At 38.4% G+C, this 26,038-nt stretch overlaps 1 protein-coding gene across 1 annotated transcript in view; it reads right to left on the bottom strand.

Annotated features, from left to right (window-relative positions):
• Nucleotides 1-6,784: 6,784 nt before the first annotated feature.
• SLC35F1 (solute carrier family 35 member F1) overlaps nt 6,785-26,038 on the bottom strand; it is a 481,371-nt gene continuing 462,117 nt past the window's right edge. The window contains exon 8 of the mRNA XM_055135200.1: nt 6,785-10,208. Within this exon, the coding sequence (XP_054991175.1) occupies nt 9,984-10,208 (225 nt within the window). The 3' untranslated portion in view covers nt 6,785-9,983. The remainder of the gene's footprint in view (nt 10,209-26,038) is intronic.

Genomic DNA, 26,038 nt, shown 5'->3' with positions numbered 1-26,038 from the left:
GCAATAGAAAAAAGGATTAAATTATCTAATAATTCTGCTGAAGAAAATAAGTCTTGTGTGACATTATAAATGATATGAACCAAGACCAGTTCTAAAACATTTCTTAGTATATCCTTAATAGGAATATCTTAAGGTATAGTGTTGACAGGGAAGGACATTGCATAAAATAGTAATTCAGAATTTTTATAAACCATAATTTGATTTTTAAAATCATTGTTATTTAGGGCCCAAAGTGTTTATATTTAATGAATATGCAGTGTAATATTAAAACACCTAATTGTATTCTATTTTTTAAAATAAGTGTGTTTCTAGTCAAATGAACATATCTGTGATATGACCATTCATGCTGAGTGAATTTTTTTCCCTTTTCTTAGACTGTAGTAAAGACAAAGATAAAATATGGTCCAACACTAAAAAAAAACCCATTTTCCTAAAAAGTTCCTAGAGACAGTATTAATAATGAACTAGTGAAGTAGAAAGGGCAAGCTAAAAAAGATGGTAGCATATTTGGAATGTTATCATGGTGCTGGACCAATTATTTCAGGAACAATAGAAAAAATAGAGAGGGCTCGTACAATCTCATTGAAATCATGGGAATTATGAACCTTGAAGAAGATATTCTATTTTATCATCATAATGGAAATATTAAAAATATCATTTGTATATAAAGGACCAATTCATCACAATGTCAAGAATCAAGAAGAGGAGGCTATATTACAATAGAAGCAATCTATTCAGCAACCACAGGAGAAAGAGTAGAAAGACACTTTGAATAAAAAAATGTCTAGTGAAATTGAGGCCGAAGCACAGTGGGTAGGGTGCTTGCCTTGCACACAGCCAACCCCGGATTGATTCCCAGAAACACATATGGTCTCCTAAGTACCCACCAGGCAGATACCTGAGTACAGAGCCAGGACTAATGCCTGAGCATTTGCAGGTGTTTCCACCTCCCTTCCCCTATAAAAACTAAAAGAAAAACAAATCAAAAACAATCCTCTAAAGCAGCAGGAAATGGTAGTGGCCCCTAAGTACCACAGGTTCTACAAAGACTGCTCTGAACAGCATCATGCCCTACTCACAATAGACAGGGCAGTTTTTGCTTTTAAAATTTCAACTCTCCATTGATCACAGTCTCTTGACAATTACTTTCATTTCCCTACACCCTCGATTCAAAGTGGCCACTTGACTGAGTGGTTCATGTTGCTTCAATACTCAAGAGAAACACTTCTGATTCTACTTCACCAGAAAATCAAGTGTGGTCTTTGTTCAATAGCAAAACACTTTTGAGGTCCGTGGCCTTAGGTGGTAATAACCCAACACATAAATAATAGGAGAAATAATAGCCAGTGTGGCCTGGAGGTAGAAATCTCAATGACACATGAGTTCTCAACCCATAAACTGCAGTAAGGCAAGGACCATTGTCCATTGTATCTCTTAATGGATTGGGGGAATTGCGTGGGCAAGGCCAATCCCAAAGACCCATCTAATCAATGTGCATTAAAGAGGACAAGAAGAGGAGTAATTTTCCTTCCCAATTTTTTTCTGTGGATTGATTGAGTCAATCCAGATAAGTAAAGGTGTTTTATCTTTCTTTTTTCTTCTCTTCAAAGGCTCTTATGATGTCGGTCAGTGACAGGGATCGTTTGAAGGATCATGTATCCCAACTTCCAGGCAAGCTACCTTTTCCCTTCATAGAAATCATTTGAATTTGCTTAGCTCATTGAGTTTGGTTTCTGGGGACTGAGGAGTATCTGTAGCTGGGATATCACCCCCTGTGATTATGTCCACAAAATGTTGCCAGTAGTGAACAAGGCTTCAACTTTTTCCAGGCTAAATGTCTTTCTTTCAACAAATTCATTTCCACACTTAGAAGCCGTAAAACAACTTGGGATTTTGAACATAATAATCTTCAATGTTCCCTCCAGCCCTCAGCCTATGACTAAAATGAAAATGAGCTTCATTGTTGTTTGGGAGTCGTGATTATGAATTGAAAACTGATTGCCAAGTGAAGTCTCAGTCTTCAACTACGACACCAGACTCCCCATATTAAGTTGTCCTCTATGCCTGACAATTTTCTTTTTAATTAAAACACAGCCTGATAGGCATAATCTTGGGGCACGTAAAGCAGTTATGTGATTCACTCAACCATTTGTATGCATGTGTGACCTATTTAGCTTTTAAAATCCTATTTAATGCCAAAAACTACATTAGAGAATTCAAACAAAAGCTCACAGGGAGTCCCATAATGAGACTGTTTTGATTATTACAGTGATTAGCCCATTTCCTCTCTCTTTAGTAATTTCATTTAGAAAAGTAGTCATTTTAAGAACAAGTCGATTTTTTAAATGCTTTTCTGGTTTGCTGAGGAACTGGCAAATAGCCAACCATCTGTGAAACTACAATTATTACTATTACTTAAAATTTATCAAATCTTTTCAGGTACTCTGAAAATAATTCTCCCTCCTTACAAAGATAAGGCCAGGAAAGACATGAAGAAGACCCAAGTTTTTAGAGAACTGGGTATCACCCCACATTTCAGCCCTGAAGCCCCACATCCCAGAGGTGGTACTTGTGAACACTGTGGGGGGAAAGGTTGGGGGCATAATTTTGGAGTGGTTTCATCTACTTCATCAGGCATCTTACTAGCAGCCGGAAGCGTGTCTTCCCCACACAAATAATGTACATCTATTCATGAGTGCATTTCTCTGACATCCAGAATTTCTTGAAAAGTATGTGTGTGTGTGTGTGTGTGTGTGTGTAATCGTCTACTTTAATTTATTTGGAAATAAATTCAGAAGCATTGTCTCTATTTGTTTCAGTTTTGTGTTTCATTTTACTTTTTTTCACACAATTGACAATGACAGCAATGAAGATGTTTGAGTGTTTGAAACAGTAGCTTTGGAATGCCTCTGCCCTCAGCACCACTCCAGGCTTAGCTTGCTTCCAAGGAGCACTAAAACCTAAAACCGAAAATTGATCTAGCACTGCCCTTAGGGGACAGTCCAAGAATAGCCTTGGGTGGGTGGATTTACCCAGACATTTCACCTCAGACAGTGACATCTTGTGGCAGGAAGACAAGGCTACCCACAGCGTTGCCAGCACCACTGGTTAGGGATGTTTTACCTGTGAATCTTTTCAAGTCTGAAAGAGAACATATTCAGATTGGCCTGGGATAGGTTACGTCTGTACCTGCTGTGAAGGAATAATTGTTGTTAGTGTCTGTGCTCAGTCTGCATGTGTTAAAGATTTGATTATGATTACATACCTACTTAACGCCCCATTATAGATCTTCCATCTATCAGATGACAGGATACATGGGAAAACATTTAAAGAGTTATGACTTACAGAGTTCTTGGTAGTTGAGTTTTAGACATATAAATGTTCTAACATCTATCCCATCACCAGTGTCAACTTTCCTGCACCAGTGTTCCTACATTCCCCATCCCAACCCCCGGGATCGCCACATTGACAAGAACATTATAAAGTGTGGTGATTGAATACATTCTAAACCAATATCTTCACTTTGGGGAGGTGGGTTCAGGAAGATCACTCCCTTTTGTGTAATATAGTTTTTATCTTTATATTTCTTGAAATTATTCTATAAGTACTGTGGGATCGTTTCCATCTCTGAGGCTGAGACTGGATGAGCAAGCTTATTTTTCATGCTTGTGTCAATTGCAGTCTGATCCACACCAGGCCTTTGTCGAGTGAGATGGAGGCCCCTAATTTCAGTTTATTCCTAGAGACCTCTTTCTGATCATTAGTGCTCCTTGTTAATCAGTCTGCAGCAGTGTTGGGTGGCGACTTATCTGGCTGTCTGCAAAATGACACATAATGGCTTGTCCTTTCAGGCGTGATGAAAGGCCATCTGGCAGGTGTGGGGCTCTCCAGCTGTATTATAATTTCTTTGAATCAAGCATTTTTGACCATATAAAGGGCAAGACACTGACTAGGTGGCCCATAGTGACCCTTCTGCTTCCTGAAAGGGGACAGAAAAAGGAAAAAAATCAAAGAAAAGAAGGGAAGAAAAAAAAATCAGTACACACAATTAAGAGGCAGTGTTATACATTCCCAAACACTATTTGCAAGTAAAAAGAGCTTTGCTTTGCTTTATATCCCAAGGCCAACCTGAGGGGCCCAGCATTCTAAGGGTCTGTGGAAAAAAATTCCCATGGGTGTCAGTTTAAAGTGGGCCAGTAATTTATTCCTTTCCAAGGACAATCTTCTTATGCAAAAGAATTCATATGTTGTAGAAGAAAACAGGGAACATTTTGCTATAGAATATCTTACTCGGATGCTTTGTTTAGATTTGGTTTAGAAGTTAGAGCCCACTTTGGAAGAACAGTGTCTTTGAAATACAGGGTGCTGGACATACACAGCACTCGGAGCCCCTGGATCTGATTTCAATGCTTGCTATTTCAGACATTCCCATTGTTTCCTATGGAACACAAAGAAAATAGAGCGAATTATAGCGCTCTTGTTTAATTTTCTCTTTTCACTTCTTTTACATATTCATCATCCCCAAATCAGCCAAGTGAGGGCTCTTTGTACCTTTATAAGAATTTCCTCCACCCTCCAGGTGCCAGGGCTCAAACCCAGAGCCTCTCATATGTAAGGCAGGTGTTCTATCACTGCACTTTGTCCTCCAGCTTAGTATCTAAGTTTGTGCATCTAGGAAACTCAGCTGTCTAAAAATATCATTTTATAGAGCAAGAAATCAAATATAATACATACATTTATTTTATATGCAATTTGGGAATTAATATATTAGAATTTCTGGACATTTGGACACAGACTGGGTCAAAGCTCACGTGTATTAAGGAGTTTGCTAAATAAAACTAAACTACGCTTTAGAAGAAATTATACTCTTTTCAAGGAAAAATAGTTTTTCTCAAAAAAATTCCAAATCACAGTTTCAAGTAAATCATTAGTTCTGTACATGCTATTCTGTCAAAGCACATCTGTATGACTGTATCACTGTCATCCCATGGTAGGTCAATTTACTCTAGCAGGCACCAGTAACGACTCTATTCCTCTCAGCCCTGAGATTTTAGCAGCTTCTCCTTACTCATCTTTTCCAATGATTGGAGGCTCTTTCAGGGTCAGGAGAATGAGACCTATTGTTACTGTTTTTGGCATATCGAATATGCCACGGGTAGCTTGCCAGGCTCTGCCCATGCAGGTGGGATACTCTCGGTAGCTCGCCAGGCTCTCCGAGAGGTATATATATGTATATATATATATGTATATATATACACCATATATATGTATACATGCATATATATATCACATCAAAGCACATCATGAGTATAATTTTCTCAAAGCATAAACATGTGGCTGTTTCATGTCTTCCAGAAAAAAAATATTTTGGGGAGCAGGATGATGACTCAAGGGGCGCATGTTTTACATGAGGGAGGCCTGGGTTCAGTTCCTGGCACTGCTTGATCTCCATTACCAGCACCACAGAGGAGAGACTGCCCTATCCCCTCTCCCATCTGGAATGGCCAAAAAAAAAAAAAAGAAAAAACAATTTAAATCTGTGGTTTTTATACAGGGACTGATATTAATTTTGTTCAATTTTTGAGATTTTATTGTGAGCACAAATAGCAATTGCACATACACACAATTACTTCTAATTATAAAGGGTTTGCAAATGATAACAGTTAGTGAAGAAGTGATAATGGATAATGACAAGATAGTATGTAAGTTTGAAGAAACATAAACAACCCTACTTTATAGCTCTATTTTATAAATGCTGTGCTCAGGAAGAACTGTCCAGCTTTTTTTTTAAATTTATTTTATTGAATCACCATGTGGAAAGTTACAAAGTTCTCAGGCTTACGTCTCAGTTGTACAATGCTCAAACACCCGTCCCTTCACCAGTGCCCATATTCCACCACCAAAAAGACTCCACCCCCCACCCCCCAAACCCGCCACCCCCACCTGCATAACTGATAAATTTCACTTCATTTTCTCTTTACCTTGATTACATTCCATATTTCAACACAAAACTCACTATTGTTGTTGGAGTTTCAACACAGAACTCACTATTCTTGTTGGAGTTTATACCCCCAAAATATGGTCCCACTGACAAGGAAGCATTTGATGATTAGTTTTCCACTGATGAGAATGAAGCGGGATTTCTGTATTTTAGTAATTTAGTCCAGGGAGATTTATGTTGGAAATTGCATCATTTCCCTTCCTGGGGCAGCATGGAGCAAAAACTTAGTTCACAGTCTGAGGATATGACTGCAAGCACCTCCTGGGACCATAAGTAATGTAGCTGGCTCTGGATCTTGGTCGTTCAGCAGCAAAGCGGCCGTGCAAAAGCATGTCCACCCAGGTCGAATCTCGGCGGAGTGCGAGCCGGTATCGGCCCCCGCCCGACTGTCCAGCTTTTTAATTGGGCATTGTGCCAAGGATAGCACAAATGTAACTTCCTTCTTTATGAGAAACTATTTTAGGGAATAAATTAATATTATTTTACACATGCTTTAAATTTCAACATGGGCTGGGGGGTTATAGCCTTGAGCTCTGTAAAGTACAAATATAAATTAATTTTTCAAATAATAAATGTGTTCACTCTGATTTGTTCACTCTGACTTCTTGAAGCTATTGATCTGAGACCAGGTGTGACCTCCCGAACTTGGAAATATTTTTTTTTCTGGTTTATTTTTTGACATGTACCTGCTCTTTCCTTTCACTGCTTTTTCTAGCATCCCAGGAGAGCTGCTTCCATGGTTGTCATAGTGCAGACAAACACTCAAGAAAACCAAGAACTCAGTGCTTTCATAAAGCATTTATTTTTATTTGAAAACATTATACAGGCATTACATTGCCACAGCCAGTCCATTGGGGAGCATGCAAATATCAAAAAACGGAGAGTTTGTTCCACTTATCGATGTAAATTTCCTTTTTGGTTCATATGTTCCATTTATAGTGTCGGGATTAGTGTGCTTCGTTATGTGGCTTGACAATAGCATCCTACCCATGGGGTAAAATCTGTACTGGTAGCTAGCTGAGGACTACTAAGTGGTTATAAATCAAATAAAACAAACCCAAAACAATACTACACACTTGTCAAAAGGTTAATAGCACAAGTTAGCAATATCTAAACTAAACATTGAAACATCTTTATGGGACACAGTGGTGCAATTTTTTTCCTTGCCTCCTCCACCTGGTGGTGTATTCCTGATTTTGGAGCTATGGGTAGGTGGGACTAAGGCAAGCTCTGTCCCCAGTGCAAGTTTTCATGGAAGAAGAGAGAACCCCAAGCGGTCTCTAGTGGGTTTAGGAAAGCTGTGGTTTGCTTACTCAAGCAAATGCGATGCAAATGGCAAGTGTCTCATTTGTGGAGGGGAGAGTAGTTGTGGGCTGAGAAGCTGCAAATTTTGCTGGTGTCTACAGAGGTTATGAAATTTCAGAAACTAAAACAGCTAGAGTTAATGTCCTACTCCCACTTCCCACCCCACTCCCTAGGATCAATGTTATTACACAGAAAAAAAAGTTTGTTCTTGCTATTTTTTCTTTTCCCTTTCCAAAAGGCCAATTTGGAACCCCCTGATCTCAGATAATTCAATATATTATCAGCCTTTCTAGATGGAGATAAACCGACAGGATGAGGTACCCCAGTGATATGAAAGTCATGTGTGCAGGACACAGAATGATAGGGGTACAATGAAGTTATCTTAGAATTCATACTTGATTTCCATACAATAGAGTTCACTAAAACATCCAACAATATAGTTCAGGTTGCAGCTTTTTGCCATATTTTGACTGCAAACCATTTGAAATTTAAATTAAAAAAATTCCCAGTTCACTGAATTGACTTAGAAATACTTTCATTCACTTATCTCTCATAAGACTTTACTAAGTGCCTACAAATTAGTATCATAAAAATGAATTAAAAGAGGATAAGACATTTGGCTTAAAAATAAATACTAAAAAATGCAACAAATCAAGTAAATTATGCAAACCAAAGGAGTGTAAACACAAAATAAAACCACAGTCTTTAAAGGTCTTCAGTTGTGAATGGACTAAATATTCAGAGAAAGGTATTTAATTGGTTTAAAAGGTAGCGGAGAGCACATATTGGCAAAGTTGTTAATGACTCAAAATAGCTTTAACATTACTACCACTCCCCCACCCCCACCCCCTCTTGCCCAAGAAGAAATCTGTTGGCCCCTTCTCCACTGATGCATCTAAACGACTGGGTGGGTAATAGGCAGGTAGAGAGGCCACATGGATACTGAGTGACAGCCTGGGGCACTCTTGAGTGCAGTGTTTAGGCTTTATTCAGGCTCTATGGGAATCCTGGCTGAGCTGTTAACTTCACAGAGAGACTGTCTAGAGTTTTGCCCTGCTTGTTTGGATGAATTGACTTGAATTGCAAAAGCATCACAAATATTAATTTATTAATACAAACTGTAACTTCATACAGAATCTTTCTTAATGGTATTTAAGCCAGACTTAAACACTATTAATGTGACATGTAGGGTCTATTCTGAATCATAGAAATCAGCAGTATTTCTTGATTTGTTATGTTTGGAAAAATAGAACTTTTAAGAGCAAAGAAGTTAGATTACTGATCCAAAGAAGGGCAAATATTTAGGACCCAAAACCTTATCAGGAAAAATGACCCAAAATCTTATCAGGAATCCTGTGACATTCTCTGTTTCCATCAAAATGTTAAGCTGATATATTCTGCAATGGAATTGATGCCAAATATGACCTGAATGCAAGATTTTTCCATTGGTGACATCCTTACCACCACAATGTGGTCAGTCAGTCAGTCTGTTGCTGGTACTCAACACCAGGTACTTGACTAGTGGTGAGACCATATACCACCAAAGATACACCACAACAAAGTTAATGTCCATACTGCTGTGTGTCAAATAACTGTCACACAATTAAGAGGACAGAATGCCATGGGTCTTTTCATTGCCTTGATTAATTAACTATTATGTTATCACTAAAGAAATCTAAGAAAAATGGAAAATCCGACCTTTTTTAGAACATGGGTCTAGGGAGGAGCAGAAAGATTTTTATTTTTGTTTGTGAGCCACACTGGTGGTGTTCAGGGATCACTCCTGGAAGGCTCGGAGGTCATATGGGGTGCTGAGGATCAAACCTGGGTTGGCCATGTACAAGGTAAGTGTCCTTCCAGTTATACTATTGTTTTGGCCCTGCAAAGAGATTTTTAAAAATATTTATTACCCTGAACACATATGATATTACTTCCAGGATTTCTCATAAGACTTCCTTAATCTGCTATAACAGGGACTTGATTAGCATAATCACATGGCATAACAGAAGGCCTGGAGTAATCAGAGATTTAAATATAAAAAGGCTAAAATGTTTGCTTCATATCTATTCCTAGAATAGAGAATTGTATGGTCAGTTGCCCCTCCCGACAAGGGTTAGCGCAGAATATACATTGAGCAGGTAATCCAACAGGTAACAGAGGAAACCATTAGCTACCGGTCCAGGGGGCAAAGAAACTTCACAGGGGTGGAGTTCCGTGGCATGCAGCACTCACATGGACTGTGAGACAAAGAAAGAAAGGATGATTTTTCAAAAGGGACTTGCCATAGAAAAGTGGGATTTATGTTCACTTCGTGGAGATCTGGCAATAGTTCCCATCAGGAGTACAAAACATCCTCCTGAAAGTGTAATAAGAGTAACAATAATAATACAAATAATAATAATACTTGGTTGTGATTAAAAAATTTCACAGTAATTAATGCAGGGTTGGGGATGTGGTCAGGATACACGCTAACTAGACTTTTCTCCAAGTCAGGCGGATCAGAGACTCTGCCTCCTGGGACGTTTAGCTTGTGCCTTATTCAGGCTTTCAGATTTGCTACCTTGCAGTCCACCCGTGTAAACTGCACCTAAGAAATACCTTTCTCTATGTACAATACAGAGATGATGGGCAAGCACATGGCCACTGAGATGTCCTCAGTGGGCAGGGAGGGCCTTATTTAGGCCACACGCACGTGGGGCTCCTCTTCTGTCTCCTGGCCCAGGCTGGTATAGGTAACCGAAGGCTCCACCTGGGCTGTGGTTGGTAAGTCCACAACAGGTCCTGAAGAGTTGCGGAACTGCTTGTATACCCGAGGGTCTTGGGCTATGTACGTGGACGTGGAGGAGTAGAGCACCAGCCCGATGAGAATCGTGAAGAAGGACAGGAGATATAGTCCTGAAAACTAAAAAACACAAAAGCAAAGTCATTCAGCAACCACAACAGAATCACTTCTACATTAATGAGGCTGAGAGACGAGAGCAGAGCTGCTTCCGCTTGAAACAGGCAGCTTGACAAGTTGCCAGTGCACTTGGTGGGAAGTGAATGTTCTCTTCCTAAACTGCCTTGGTCTTATTGATTCTCCTTGTCTTTTTTCCTCCTCTGTGGCTTACACAGAAGAACTCTTAGCTAATTGTCCCTAAAATGCCAGTCTGAGTACCTGGTGTGGGAGAGCTAGTTAAACACAAATTAAAATACATCAAGTTAAAAGCAAAAAAAAAATCTCCAATCTCACTCAACCAAGAATTGGTTGTTTGTGACTTCATTAAACCCAGAAGAAATATAGATATTCCATTTAAGGTTGTAATGAAGCCATAAACACAGCTTCTCCCTGGCATAACCGCATTGCATGCTCTCTTTCTACCTGAATCCAATTCTCATACTATTTATGTTCCTAGAAGGAATTATTATTGACTTCGGTAACTATCTTTGCAAGATTAGCTTATCTTTGAATGAAAACAATAGTCTGAGTCCCTATTTTTCCCCATTTATCTAAAAACCAAACCCAACAGAGCTGTACATGGGGCATTCCACTTCCTAAACTACTTGATATTTTGTAGCATTTCAGAGGGAAAAAGAGAAATCCCAGGTCATTTCTTTGGGAATTTCTATGAAGAGGAGAGCAATTCTATCCAGCTTTCACCCCTGGCACCATATGCTGATACAATCATTGCCTGGGCAGCACCCCCTCTTTAGACTCTGGCACTGAACTGCCAACCCAGTTGACAGTTACCAGAAATTACCCTCAACTTCCCCCAAGAACCACGTGGAATGTCCTCCCCACAGCAGCCACAGTTGATTCAGTAGAGCAGGGGCTTGGGCACCCTGTTCATTTCAGTTGAAAATCTTCTTGTGACTTGGACCCCCACCAAACTAAATTGCTAATAACTTGCTGTTATTAAGCATTTACTGGTAGTAAAAAAGTCAATTAATATGCATTTTATATATTACATGAATTATAGAATAAAATAAGCTATAAAATGTTACTAATTATAAGAGAAGATATACTTATGGTAGCATACTATACTTACTAATACCATAAATGTATGTTGTCTCCTTACAGAAAAATCCATATGTAAGTGTACTCCCACTGTTCATACCCATGTTATTCAAGAATCAACTGTATGCATTTATACACATGCCCAATAATTTGCATATTAAAAAATACTTCAATTTTTGTATTGTACAGAGTCATGCAAGGAGTAGTTGCTTGGAAGAAAGAACGGTGGCAATTGATTATTGCCATTTCTGCTTTTTCACTCATTCATTCACATATTCACTCCATTAGTGAATGGTTCTTCTATGACTTCTCTACATATATTGGAGAATGATAAATGAAAGTGAAGTATGTGGTCTTTACCATTAAGGACTTAATAATCTCTGTGGAGAAACAGAGGTAGTGAGAGATAAAAATAATATAATATACTATGGCATGTCAAATGTCATTTTAGACATATTGTTCCAGTCTGGACCACATCATGCATCCATGGCAAAAAGGAATACATTTAATTTTTCTACTTTATTTTGGAATAAAATTTATTTTAAGAAAAGAGAGAGAAATTAATTGACAACAGGAGATAAGAAAGAGCCTAGGGAAGTCTATATAGTAACTTGTAGACTATGATTAAAAAAAAAAGTTGAAAGATGTCTATACTTGGCAGTTCAATAATAATAGGAACTGCAGATATGTAAAAGAGATAAAAAGTATAGACTTCCAGTTATAAAACAAATAAGTAAAAAATTGAAACAAATAAGTCACGAAAATTCAGTGTACAGCATGCAGACCACCAGTTAATAATACTGCATGAATGTTGCTAAGAGAGAAGACTTAGAATTCTCTTCATAAGAAAAATGTGTAACAGTATAAAGTTGGGAATGTTAATTAGATTATTGTAGGGGTTCTTTTACAATACATGAAAATACTGAATCATACTGAAGGCTTTCCACACTCGTGCTTGGCTAATGTTTGGTGTTATGAGAACGATGTCATCAGTGAAGCGGAGGTGGTGTAGTTGCCGACCGTCTATTTTCATTCCCATTCCTTCCCATTCCAGTCCTTGCATGACGTTCTTGAGGGTGGCACTGAAGAGGTGGAAAGGTCAGACTGCAGCTGAACCTCAACAAGATGGTGCTCATGAAAAACAAACTAGTCCCTGATGCACCATTTGCTCTCAATGGAACGAACATCTCTGAATGCAGCAGCTATGTGTACCTGGGTCAAGAACTCAACATGAGGAATGACTTGGCGCCAGAACTGCGCAGGAGGAAGAGAGCAGCATGGAATGCCTTCAAGAGCATTGAAGAAGTGGTTAAGCGGACCAAGAATCTCTGACTTCGGGCACATATTTTCGATTCCACCATTCTTCCTGCACTAACATATGCCTCAAAGACCTGGGCCCTACGCAAACAGGATGAGAATGCTATTCGGGTATCCCAAAGAGGAATCAAAAGAGCTATACTAGGAATATCATGTCTTACTCAAGTGAGAGAAGGAATCTGGAGTTCTGACCTCTGTAGATGGTCAAGAATCAGGGATGCTGTCTTGTTTGCCAAGACATCAAAAATCAGATGGACCGGACACGTAATGGGATTCAGAGACGACCGCTGGACTAGAGCTGTTACCAACTGGATTCCACAGGACGTCAAAAGACCGAGTGGCCGCCCACCAATGAGATGGTCAGACTTCTTCATCAAAACCCTGAATGAACGTTTTGAGGCTCTTCCTGTTCCTAGAGTGAGCAGATATCACTGGGCTACACTAGCACGCAATAGGGACAAATGGAGACTTTACTGGCGCCCGCTTGAGCAAATTGAAGATCAACGGAAAGACAAGTGATGCAAGTGATATTGAAGACTTGAAACTAATGTTACATGTCAATTACAACTCAAGTTTTAAAATCAGAGAGACAATATTGAGAATGGAATATAGAAAAGATAATCTTGTTGCTAGAAGTTCCTGCTGTGATGGTGGGTACAGATCCTTCCTCTCTTCCTCCATTCCATCCTTTTTCCATTTTTTTCATTCTTCCTTCACTCTCTTTCTCTATTTCCCCCTCCACCTTCTTATTTTTCTTCTTTGAGTGCAGCTAGTTAAGAAAATTATTTTCTCATGTTCTTTCTAGAGTACAAGTGATTTGTGCTTCAATTCCTTTAGTCTTCACATTCAAACTATATGGTAGTACTTTTAAAGACGTATGCATATACTACACTCAGCTTATAACAGCTTTATTTAATTGACTTGAAGTAATTCTTTTTCTGATAAAAATAAGTGTTCTATTTATGTTCTTCATTAATTTTTTTGTAAAATAAAATTGTAGAAAATGAAAATCACTAACTCAGTACTGTGGTGTATGATCTCAGAAAACCATCTCAGCTCCAAACTTGTTCAAGAGATTTTATTTGCAAGATTTTTATCTTTTACCTGAATCTTTGTCTGAGATTTCCCTAAGTTTACTATCATTTCAAATTTTTCTTTACTAAACTTTATTTCAAAACTGAGGGCTGAATGCAAGTCTGACTCTGATCCAGAAGTTGGAGGCAGAGGTAAAGAATGGTGGCACTGGGGTTAGAATAGTATTCAAACCACAAACTGGGTTTGAATCTTAGCCTAAATACTTTCCAGGTGAAATTTTATACATTTTTCTTAACCTCTCTAGTCTACATTTCCTTATCAGCAGAGTAAAGATAGTAGTGGTACCTACTAAATAAAGAAGAAATTAGATAAAACATGCAAAGCACTTATCTTGGTGCCTAACTTGAAGAACATTCTATTTGTATTAATTTCACTGTTACTGTTTTGTTGTCATTATCCCAGCAGTAGCTTATAATCAATGATTACATAAGTGTTATTATACTCGTACAAAATGCTTGAACCGAGTGACTTTCTCACGCAGTCCATTGATAATGGCATATAGTCTTTCTTGACCACGGTCAAGTGCAGAGACTAATAAAGGGCACGAATCTACTAAATGCAACTTACTGTTTACTACTTGCTTTTATTTTGGGTGAATAAATGAGTGAATTTAGATATGTAGACATTTCAGACTAAAGAAACAACAAAATTGCCTCACCAATGGTGGATTTCAGCTCTTTTTGACTTCAAGATAGATAAACTGATGTCATCATACACAAAATAAAAAAGCGTTGATGGAGAAGTCAGAGTATGTATCCTTAATTACCTCAGAAGACATCTTCAAACAGAGAGTCAATCAGAAGAGAACAGAAGAGAAAAAAGTGACAGGATTGTTGCAGAAAGGGAGAGGGTTAAGATTGAGGGCTGCTGATCACTGGATCCATAGAGGAGATTTCATAAACTTAGAATGGACAGAATCTGGTAATTGAAATAATAAAGGGGTAGGGACAGCAAAATGATGTAATAAACAGGGGGTCAGAATGATAGTGCCATGGGTAGGGCACTTGCCTTGCATGTGACCCACCTGGCTTTGATCCCTTGCATCCCATATGGTTCCCCAAGCTCTGCCAGAAGACACCCTGAGTGCAAAGCCAGGAATAAGCACTGAAAACCACCAGGTGGGGCCCCCAAACATAATACAAACAAAGGATGTGATATAGGATATTCAGCAAGAAGGATGTAAATTCCTTTCAAGTTTGATTTTAGTTACCATATTCAGATTTGATCATTCTGACAAATATTTTAAAATTCATGTTTTAAAGGCTAATGCTTTTGTCGTTGTAAGAAATAATGCCTGCATCATTCCTATTTTTGGACATGGAAGCTTCAGATTTGTAATGGGATGATTTATCCATTACAGTGTTTTTCTGGCACATGGCTTTAGGATAACAACACATAATTTATTGCCAATGCAGTTTCATTTAATTAATACAGAATTCACCCTAAAATTGCTTAAAATATGGCTAGTGTGTAATTTTAGATGACATGGGCAACTTGGAAGTTACTCAGGAAGTTTTATTAAGAGTTGGCAGAGATTGTTTTCTTGAATACAAAAATCTAAACAGAGAGCAGTTTGGCAAGAATTATGATTAATCTGGATAAATACTGGGTGAAATAAATAATGATGAAAAGGTTATATTTTTTTTAAAAAAGGAAAGTTTCATTTTCTCTCTCTCTTATAGATAAGAAAGGAGACATAATTGCAGGGGGTGAGGTGTGGGGGTACCTAATAGGATGACCCTCAGCTTTCATGCTGTCCTAATTCTGGTAGGACATTCATTTATTAAAAGAAAACAGAATTTCTGTATATTTTTGAGTGCTTACTTATTAACTATGAAGAAATGCACATTTATATTTCAATAAAGGGAGGAGTGAAGCTGCTCTCCAACTCACGAGGAGGAATTTAGCCATCTCCATGTCAAGTGTGAGGCAAGTTTCAAGGAAATACTTGCTGTCTCTACTTACCAACAGGGTCTTGCCTTCTGAAATTTTCCCAAAGCATACTTTGTGATCCTTCCCCAGCCAACTAAGCCCATGTGAAAATCTATAGTGTTCTGAGATTTTTGCCTTAATTATATCTGATTTATAGTTTTGACAAGAAGGTTGCACCCTACATTACTTTATCTTTTTCTATCTTGGTAAACTCTTTGGTAACAAAGGTCAGAAAGCACTTGTACAGAATGAGAAGGTCTATGCATTGTTCTAGTAGTCTAACTGGGAGAACATAAACCATTTCCCACAAGGGGTAACCTGGGAGAATGATGCTAATACTTTAATATAATACTCTATAACTTCCAAAATAAGATTAAGCTTAACTGTTTGTTTGAAATCAGTATATTCAGTATTCAGCTCAACATTCTTCGATTACTAGTCCAGCTGGCCCACATGTGTAGAAAGGTTGAAAACCACCAGTCTACTCTCTAGCTTTTAGCCTGTTTGTACATGGAAATGCAGGGTAGGGTTTTCCTGAAGGTGCAGAAAGTTAAGGACACTGAATTAGCTAATTAGCAACCCAGCACACTAGTTAAGGAGAAACCTGATTTACTGATTTAACTGGGCCTAAATCTATGTTAGTAGAAAACCACATGCTGTGAAAGCTATCTCAAAATAAATTTATAAAAGAACCAGGGAGGATAGTTCAAAAAGGCTGGAACACATGCTTTGAATGTTCAATCCCAGTGCCTCAGGGTTCCCCCAAGCGCTGCCAAGAGTAACACCTGAGCCTCAAGCTGGGAGTGATACCCCAGCACTGCCGTATGTGGACACCAAACTTACCAAGTCCATTTATAAATAAATCAGCTAAAATATATCAGGGTGAGGATAGCTTTCTTTCTATAACTTGATTAAAACGATGTCAGGGATACATAGATGAGAATATGGAAACATAAAGTACAGGATAAAGTGATGCTGGGATAGTTTTATTGTTCCCGAATGTGTATATCAAACACTCTATATAGTGGCCCTGGTTTTCCCTTCTTTTCAAAATAGGGCATGCTAAAAGAGGCCTTTTATGGTGTGTGCTTTCACATAATGTTTTTTTGGTAAGGATTCTTAACAATGAACTCTACTCATGTTCACTAAATAGGTCTACTAGTGATCAGAACCAATATTTAATAGATAATGAAAGATTAAAGAATGTTCTTTTCATTAAAGACAGATACAAAATAGTTCTATCTCTACACAAAACAAAGATTTAAGGAGAAGAAAAACAAGGCCACTTTACGTGAATGCTTAAAAAGAAACCTTAAAAAAAGTAGCTGTGAGGCTTCACAGGAAGTTGAACAACGTGGGAATAAGCTTTGGGCAAAATCCTGGAGTTATCTACCACATGACCCAGTGATACCAGTACTTGGCATCAATCCTCAAACAGAAAAAATAATATGAAAGGATATATGCACAACTATGTTCATTGCTGTAGTGAGTACACACACATACACACACACACACACACACACACACACACACACACACACACACACACACACACACACACACATGCGATGCAGCTCCAAGAACAAAATCCTGATTTTCAGCAACATGGATGGAACTGGAGGATATCCTGCTGAGTGACGTTAGTCAGAAGGAAAGGGATAGGTACAGAAGGATCTCTTTCACACGTGGGACCAACACAAGGCCAAAGGTGACATAACAGAAAACTTATACAATTGAGTTGAGGGGGTGGGGTTGATGGAAAGTGGTGTTGGGGCCCTTGGGGGAGGGAAGTGATTACACTGGTAATTAGTGTGGTATTGGAATTGTGGGGTTGAGAAGCCATTATTAACAGTATTGTAAACCACAGAATCTCAATTAATGAAAAATTAATTTTAATCCAGACTTTATCTGGGAAAAAAACAAGGTGAATATTTTAATGTAGATGATCTAATTTTGAAATCCAAGGAAGCCTAGAAAACTTACAGTTGCCAAGAAGAAAGATATTAAAATCAAATTAGAAATTAAAAATCTTTAGGTAAAGAAGAGTTTTATGAGGTCAGAGAAAAGAGACTGAGGAACTGAATTAGAAATATTTATGTACATATATGTAGGTCAAAAAACTAAATCAGCATGTATTCTTTGTCTTTTGGTATGTGAACATATGTACACATGCAAGCATGCACACAACATACTTTTTGCTAACCTGGTGTTATCTGTCTACTGAGCTTTTCTTGGAAAAGTTTAGTAGACTAAGAGAAACTAGTCCAGAAGACTTCTCGTGCAAGGTTGGTGAGTGCTCAGGCCCTCATTTGTTTCAAGAATTCTGTCTATTATGAGTCAAGGTAGGGAACACCAACCCCCCCTGTCCATAGCTTAAAGATGATGTCAGGAATGCTAAAACTTCAAAAGACAAGTTGTCTTACCCAAGCACCAGCAGTCTGTTGGGTCTGAGCCTGCTCTCAAAAGAACCAAACTGGAAGCATGATTATGGTAAATTGAAATTTATTTTTGAGTTGCATGTGAAAGATGCTCAGAAATGAATCCAGGGTTAGTTTTAAGTCCTTAGACTCGGTTTTTGATATCTATCTCAAGGACACAGAAGATAACTAGCAACAATAATAACTTGCTTTCTATTACTTTTACAATTACCTGTACATATCTTAAAAATGTACAGGTGCAGTGATATATTTGTATAATTCAAAATCTATATTCTAAGACATCTGGGTAGGGACAGTGAGAATTTGCTCTTAGTGTTTGCTTCAGAAGTCAACACAAATGTGGGTAAGACATGAAATTATGTATGACTGGTCATTCCCAGGTTATAAGTACAGAATACTAAAAATTAGGTTGAAGAGCTGCAAGGAGGACAGGAGAGATAGTACAGAGGGTGAGATTCTGGCCTTGAATGCAGTCAAACCCTGACTGATCCCCGGCACAGCAAATAATTCCCTGAGCACCTCCGGAGTGATCCCTGAGCACAGAGCTATATGTAAGTCTTGAGCACAGTGAGGTATGGCTCCAAAATGAAAACACAAAGGCAAAAACAACAAAAGCTGCCAGAAAGTATTTTTATGCAGGGATATTAACTTGGCAAATTTTAAGAACAAATCAGGCATGAGAAAACTTGGACTTTCAATTAACTTTGTGAGAACTGTCCTGAATATTTGACAATGTAGAACAAAGTGTCCTTTCATCTAAACTTTCATACTCTGGGGCATGAAGTACACAAATAAACTGAAATGAACTGATGTATCTGACCATGACTTCTAGAAATAAATAGGTGTAAATAAATCTATGCTTGTTTCAAAAAGAGCCAGATCACACAATTTGGAAGTCCTAGACACCAATGTAGCTTAAAACTCCATTGGTAACTAGGAAGTGCAAAATGCCACTCAAGCAAATGAATCATAATTAGATATAATGTAGATAGTGGAGATTTTATGCTTAAGTGTTAAGTGCAAACTGTCACTCATGTGAATGAATCATAATTAGATAAAATGCATTGATAGTGGACTGGAGCAACAGCACAGCGGGTAGGGCATTTGCCTTGTGTGTGGCCGACCCGGGTTTGATTCTTAAATTTTTTTTTTTTTTGCTTTTTGGGTCACACCTGGCAATGCACAGGGGTTATTCCTGGCTCTGCACTCAGGAATCACTCCTGGAGATGCTCAGGGGACCATATGGGATGCTGGGAATTGAACCCGGGTCGGCTGCTCGGCTGCGTGCAAGGCAAACGCCCTACCTGCTGTGCTATTGCTCCAGCCCCGGTTCGATTCTTCTGTCCCTGTCGGAGAGCCTGGCAACTACTGAGAGTATCCCACCCAGACGACAGTCTGGTACATATATCCATGGTGTGTTCGATATGCCGAAAACAGTAACAAGAAGTCTCACAAAGGAGATGTTACTGGTGCCCGTTGGAGCAAATCCATGAACAACGCGATGACAGTGCTACAGTGCTACATTGATAGTGGGGTTTTTATGCCCAAATGTTACAGATGGATAAAAGTAGATTTTACGTGTAACAAGGGAGCCTATGCCTCTCAAAAACCCAAGTTTAATTGTGGTTGCAGGAACAATTGTGCAAGTGCTCTATGGTGAGTCTTGGTGGGAGGGAGAAGACATGCCAGCAGCGACAGTACCTCCCTGATAAAATCAGGAAGCTTAGGGGTTCTGGAGCCTGGGAGTGGATCTTTGGGAAGCAGCATGCTAGGAAGCTGGTCAGGCCTGCTTAGAGCCCTGTCACAAGGGTTGTGCTTGGTCCTGATATATAGTTGTTGGGAAGGAGCCAATGACTATTCAGGGCAAGCAAACTAGACAGACCTGGCTCCACAGAAAAGCCAACATAAATAAATTGATGCCAGACCTCCTAATTTTGGCTCTTAACTAAACAAACAAGATCATTTATATTATTATTAAGGATATAAAAAATGTAAATGTTCAGCATCTGAGTTTTGTGAACTGGAAATGGGTTGCGTGGAGAGGCAGGAGGTGTTCTTTCAAATTCCTTGGAACTGTATAGCTATTGCTGTCTAATCTTGTCTCCTCTCCGTTCTCCTAGTTCCCTCTTCCTTCTTATTTCCTATTTTTAAAAAGAAAAGCAGGGACAAGCATCTCCAGTCAAATATTGCAGTGATTTTTCTAGGCTATAACATAGGACTGTTCAAATGTGATGTGGCACAATCACCTGCTAAACATCAAGAGCAGTGGCCTTCAGTGGCCACGAATACTGACCCCGACCTCCCATCTTTCTCCAGCTGGAAGTGAACAAATAATCCTCAATTCACACTAATTATAACAGAAATCAATAAGCACCTCAAACAACATGCCAAATAGTCTCTCTATCCATATCAGAAAGCCACAGTATTGCTCAGATTTAAATACGTGAAAAATAATTTTTTCTCCAGGCATCACAGTGTCAAAAAGGAATCCAGCAGCCAGAGCCTGGGTCCTGACATGGTCACCCTGAGTAAGGCTGTGGTCCCCCCTACACATTGCCAACCCAATTCAGTTTCTGAGGGATTCTGTTTGGTTTGCAAAAGCAATTCATCTGGCAGTATAATTTGTGCAGCCAATCACATCTAATGCCAGTAAGGGTTCTTTTACAGGCAAATATCTTCTCCTGTGGGTAATTTCACACATGAGTACAGCACCAGGGAGCTAAAAATAGATTTCTGGCATTATCTTTCAGATGACAAACACTTTTACTTAGCTTGATGAAATGATATGAAAGGATATGAGGATACATGCAAATTTTTATTCTTTGCTATACAGCCAAAGAAGACCACATAAGCCAAAGCACAAGTGTAACAGACGGGGCCTATCCTGTGGGTATATTTAATTATAGGATCAATTACAACAGAGGACACGAGACAGTTCTTTTGTGTCATCCTCCCATGCATCCTTCTTATCATCACTAGTCAAAAATGAATTGCACTTGTGGGTGAAGCTCATGGAGAGGTCCAGCACTTGGACTCATATTTCTAGACATCTGTTTTCCCTCTACACAGGCAGAGGTCTCGAACTGGGCTGACGTAACTTTGCAGTACTGGACTTGAAAGCCAGTGAAAGATCATTAGTTTATAGTAGCAGTAGCCCTGCATCTCAATCACACTTTGAATCCATCTGTTCCATTAGAGTGGATACAAGAGTTGGAAACAGAAATCACCACAAAGATAGAGCAGTGAAATTTTTTACTTTCAGTCACTTCAATCTGATCCCCTGGAGATCTAAAAATCTTGGTTCCAGTATCAGAATTAACAACTCAGTAAATTGAGTGCTTGCATTGCATGCAAGAGCTCTGGGTTCAAGCCACAGGACTGCATAGACTTCTGAGCACAATCAGCACTGATGACCGCTGTTCCCATTCCCTACATATGCCCAAGCACAGAGCAGGGATTAGCTCCCAAATATCAGCAGGTATGGGCTGGAGTGATAGCACAGCGGGTAGGGTGTTTGCCTTGCACGTGGTCGACTCGGGTTCGATTCCTCAGCCCCTCTTGGGGAGTCCGGCAAGCTACCGAGAGTATCCTGCCCGCACAGCACAGCCTGGCAAGCTACCCGTGGCATATGTGATATGCCAAAAATAGTAACAAGTCTCACAATTGAGACATTACTGGTGCCCGCTCGAGCAAATCGATGAGCAACGAGATGACAGTGACAGTGACAGTGATGGCACAAAAAGAACAGAAAAGAAAACAAACAAACAACCCCCTCAACAACCCCCCTCAACAACCCCCCTCAACAACCTTAGTTCGAAAGAGAGAAACAATTCCATTAAGAAATACAATGATTGCATTGAATTGCTACCATGTCCCTTTGACGTTCCTGTTGACTCAAGAATAGGCAAAGAAAGGAGTTCTTGCCCCTGTATTGACTAGAGTGATTAATCTGGGAAGGGCACTGTTATTTTCATGTATGTGATCTTATGTCATTAAAAAGTCTATCTCTTAGAGACCTGAAGAGGATTGTGACAAGCATCTTGGAGCTGAGGAAGCCTGAGAAATGAGGAGGGTGTAGTACTACATTTAGGATTCTGTCTTGTGACATTTGACACTATGCTCAGATAGATAGAGCCACCCTCCACCTACTACCATTCCATGTCCAATTTTAAAAAATTACATTGCAATGTGGGTTTTTTTCTTCTTCTAAGGCAACCCATATCTATACTGCATATAGGAAAGACTCAACTTTAATCAACATATCTTGGGACAAGTTTAATGAAGTATTGATGAAAGCGAGAGCCATTCCTTTTCAATTCACAGAAGTGAATAATCATCAAGAAATACCATAACTGTGGGAGGGAGAACGTCTTGACATGATGAAAAATGAGCTTTCTTGCAACATATTGGATTTCTTTATTTCCTTCTCTCACAGGTAGCTGGAGGAGGCCAGAGAGACAAAAATAAATGCAATAAGAAGACAAGTAATTTATTGTAAAGAATATCTAGGTATGGCAGTTGTCAAGAAAAAATTGTATCATGGTTTTAATAGTTAATCAATTTTTTCCAAAGTAAGCAGTTTGGTACCTGATAAACAGCTGTCACCTTTTCACAAATGACTCTCACCACTCATATTTTAACTCCAGAATAACATGAGAAGTATTTGCTTTGGGCTCAGACTATGTGGTTATTCAAGAATAAATCCTTTAACATCATTATTAGTACCCTTTTACAACAGTATATGATCCTTGAAATCCATGGAGTACTATAAAAAATGTGATTGAGACACTCAATCACACTTACTTTTCATTATTTAAATTGAACTGTGTACCTATTGTAAAAGTAAAGTGTAATTATCCACTCTCTGAAGGCTTGAAAGTGAATTTTGGATGATATTACTATTACACTGACAAAAATTTGAAAATCAAGATCTAGCCATTTTCCTTAAGCTTAATATCCATGAACCAAAATATCAAAAATAATCTCCCTGTCTCTCTAGATTTTTTGAGAGGAATTGGGTTGATGAGACACCATCAAACTATTAAAAAAAGCTGTCACTTGGGAATGACATTCTTTATTGTCAAATTAGCCCTATAATTAATAGCACTTTTCTCTGGACTCATGTGATTATGGGAAAGTTAATTGGATACTACTGTTATAACTTGACATTGTTGTTATCAGATTCTGGTGCACATTCTATATAAAATATCATTCCAATCTCTTTTGAGATGCCCTTGCTTCATCCTTCTCTGTACACTATGGATTCAATTTACCTTCCATTTCACAGGTTAGCTCTGGCCAACTGCCTTGTACCCTACTCTTTTATGTAAAATGAAAACCAGTAAACCAAAGATATTTCACTGTATTGTATGCATGCTACAGATAACCTTGAAACAAACCATGTAGCCTTAGCGGTCACCAAGAATTCTGAGGAGGCAAGTTATCTATATATTCTAAAATTATCACTATTAGTCATGAAAATAAGACTTTATCAAGGCATTCATAGCACTTGTGCATGACTTTCAGTGCTTTATTACTGTCACGCTTCAGAAGAAATGTGGGTTTTCTGGTACTGAACACTTGAGAAAATTCCCAAAGACAGAGTCTACATCAAGGATTAATAAGCTAACAAATGTGGCAGCTGTGGTTTTTTTAAACAAAACTTTATCAGAAGACAACAATGTTATTACAAAGTTGATTTGTGACAGATTGGTCAGCAAGGCTTGGCATATTTATAATCTAGCCTTTTAAAAAACAGTTTGTTTACCCTGTGGATACAGACCTATCTACAAATAGTGACACAGAGGCTTGGATAGGAAACCATTTATGATAATAGCTTGTTCTATAATTTTATTGGAGGATTATATAAGAATAAACCACTAATATTAGATGGCATTTGCCTCTAGATAGAATAGTGACAGCAAGTTGGGTATCCCTTTTCAGTATTGTATATTGTCTATTTCTGCATCGTATCATGTCTATAAAATGCTCATCTACATCTATGAATGAGGTAGTCGACATTTTTATTTAAAAAAATATTGCGACAGTGATACAGTGATAGAGTGATTTTGTTAGAGCTTTAGAGATAGCTCAATGGGTTGGACTTCGTGCTCTGCGTGCATGAGGCCTGCATTTGATTTCCAGCACTGCATGGTCTTGCAAGTGTTGTCAGGAGTGCCCCTGAGTAGCAAGCCAGGAATAGCGCCGGAGCACTGCTGGGTGTGAGACTAAAACACAATAAAACAAATCCCAAATTTGTGTTAGGTAATTTTTCCCAACTCTAAGCTAAAGTAAGCATTCTGAGCACATTCAAGTAAGCTAGGTTGTACTGTAATGTGTAGTGTGTATATTAATTCATTTTTTACTTCGGTTATTTTGAAATGATGAACAATATACTGATATGTAACTTCACCATAAGGAAGATTTGTGCTTATATGTGAGAGACATTAAGTCCATTCATTTAAACATGAAGCAGGTTAGTATACACAGGAAATGACAATATGATCCATAACTTCTGAGAACACCATGAAGCAATGGAAACCAGCTACAATTTCTATACATAAATTTTTCATTCCATGAAGCATTAGGAAAGAATTGGATATAAAACTGGTAACCGAAATTTGTGTTCAAGTTACATTTAATTATATCGATAAATTTGAAGCACCATCAAACCACTTATAATGTATTTTTTTAAAGAACTATGAAAAAAATCAGTGACTAAGTGTTTGGCAATCTAATGAGTAAAGAGTTTTAAGGTAGATAAAATTAAGTAGGAAAACAACATTTTAACAATACTAGTGTTTTCAATTAAAAGATAATAAGCCATGAGAAGTTACTGAGAATATACCATCAGAACTTTCTAATCAGGGTCTGATTGTGATTTTTTTCCTTTGGTGGGGCAGGACACACCTGGTGACCTATCTTTTGCTCAGTGCTCAGGAGTCATTCCCAGTGGTGCTGGGGATCATGTGTGCTGGTACCACACTGGGGCCTCCTGCATACAAAGTATGTGCTTTTGTCTGTGAGCTCTTTTTTAGACTTGGTTGCAATTTTGTCCTATTTCTCAATGACTGAGATTCATATTTATTTTTCTATTTCAGGGGGTGCTAGACTTATGCATTTTCAAATATAAAATAACTATTGTTTCCTTATTACAAAAATAATGTTTGAGTGGGGAAATAAGGTAGGAGTCTCAGCTGAGGTCCTTCACTTCCTATCTGTAGAACCCTATTACCATTACCTGTGTCCTAAGGGCCCGGAGTGCCACAAAGCAAGAGCAGCAGCACCTCCCAGGACTAAGCACTGAGTCCTGTGGATCAAATACTGCTAGGAGTAACCTCTAGTTCCTTACACACTGACTGGGAATCCCCAATAAGTAAAGTGAAAAGAAAAGAAAAGAAAAAGGTTATCTGATATTTCAGCAGTTCATACTATATCCCACATTTGAAAGTGTAAAGCACATAAGATATAGGCATGAGATATCACCAGCTTTTAAAAATGCCATTATTTATTGAGTGTTCACTTGCCAGATACTGCTATAATCTATTTAGGAGCATTAATTCATTTAATCCTTGCAATTAATCTTATCACATTGATACTATTATGACCTTCATTTTGCTGATGGGGAATCTAGGTTGAGAGAATGTTAGTGACTTTTGTACAAGCTTGTAAATTTGATAGCAAGAGAGATTTCAGCATAAAATTTAGGGTGGTGGTGGCTATAAATATGGTTAAGAAAACTGGTTATTTTTCTCTTTTTTTGCACTGACCTCTGACACTTAGCATCTCTTTGACTATTAAGGTAAGTAATACATTAGTATTGATGGTACCTTAGACTTTTCACCAATAGAGCCACTATATTGTGATATATCACATTATAATTGCAACAGATATCCTCAAATGTTGCTCATGTTTATCTGCTTTAAAATTGCAGTAGTTATTAGATATGCTTCT

This window comes from Sorex araneus, chromosome 4 (genome assembly GCF_027595985.1).
Source record: "Sorex araneus isolate mSorAra2 chromosome 4, mSorAra2.pri, whole genome shotgun sequence".
NCBI lineage: Eukaryota > Metazoa > Chordata > Mammalia > Eulipotyphla > Soricidae > Sorex > Sorex araneus.
Note: the sequence above shows the minus strand (reverse complement) of the source record. Positions and strands in the feature narration are given on the sequence as shown.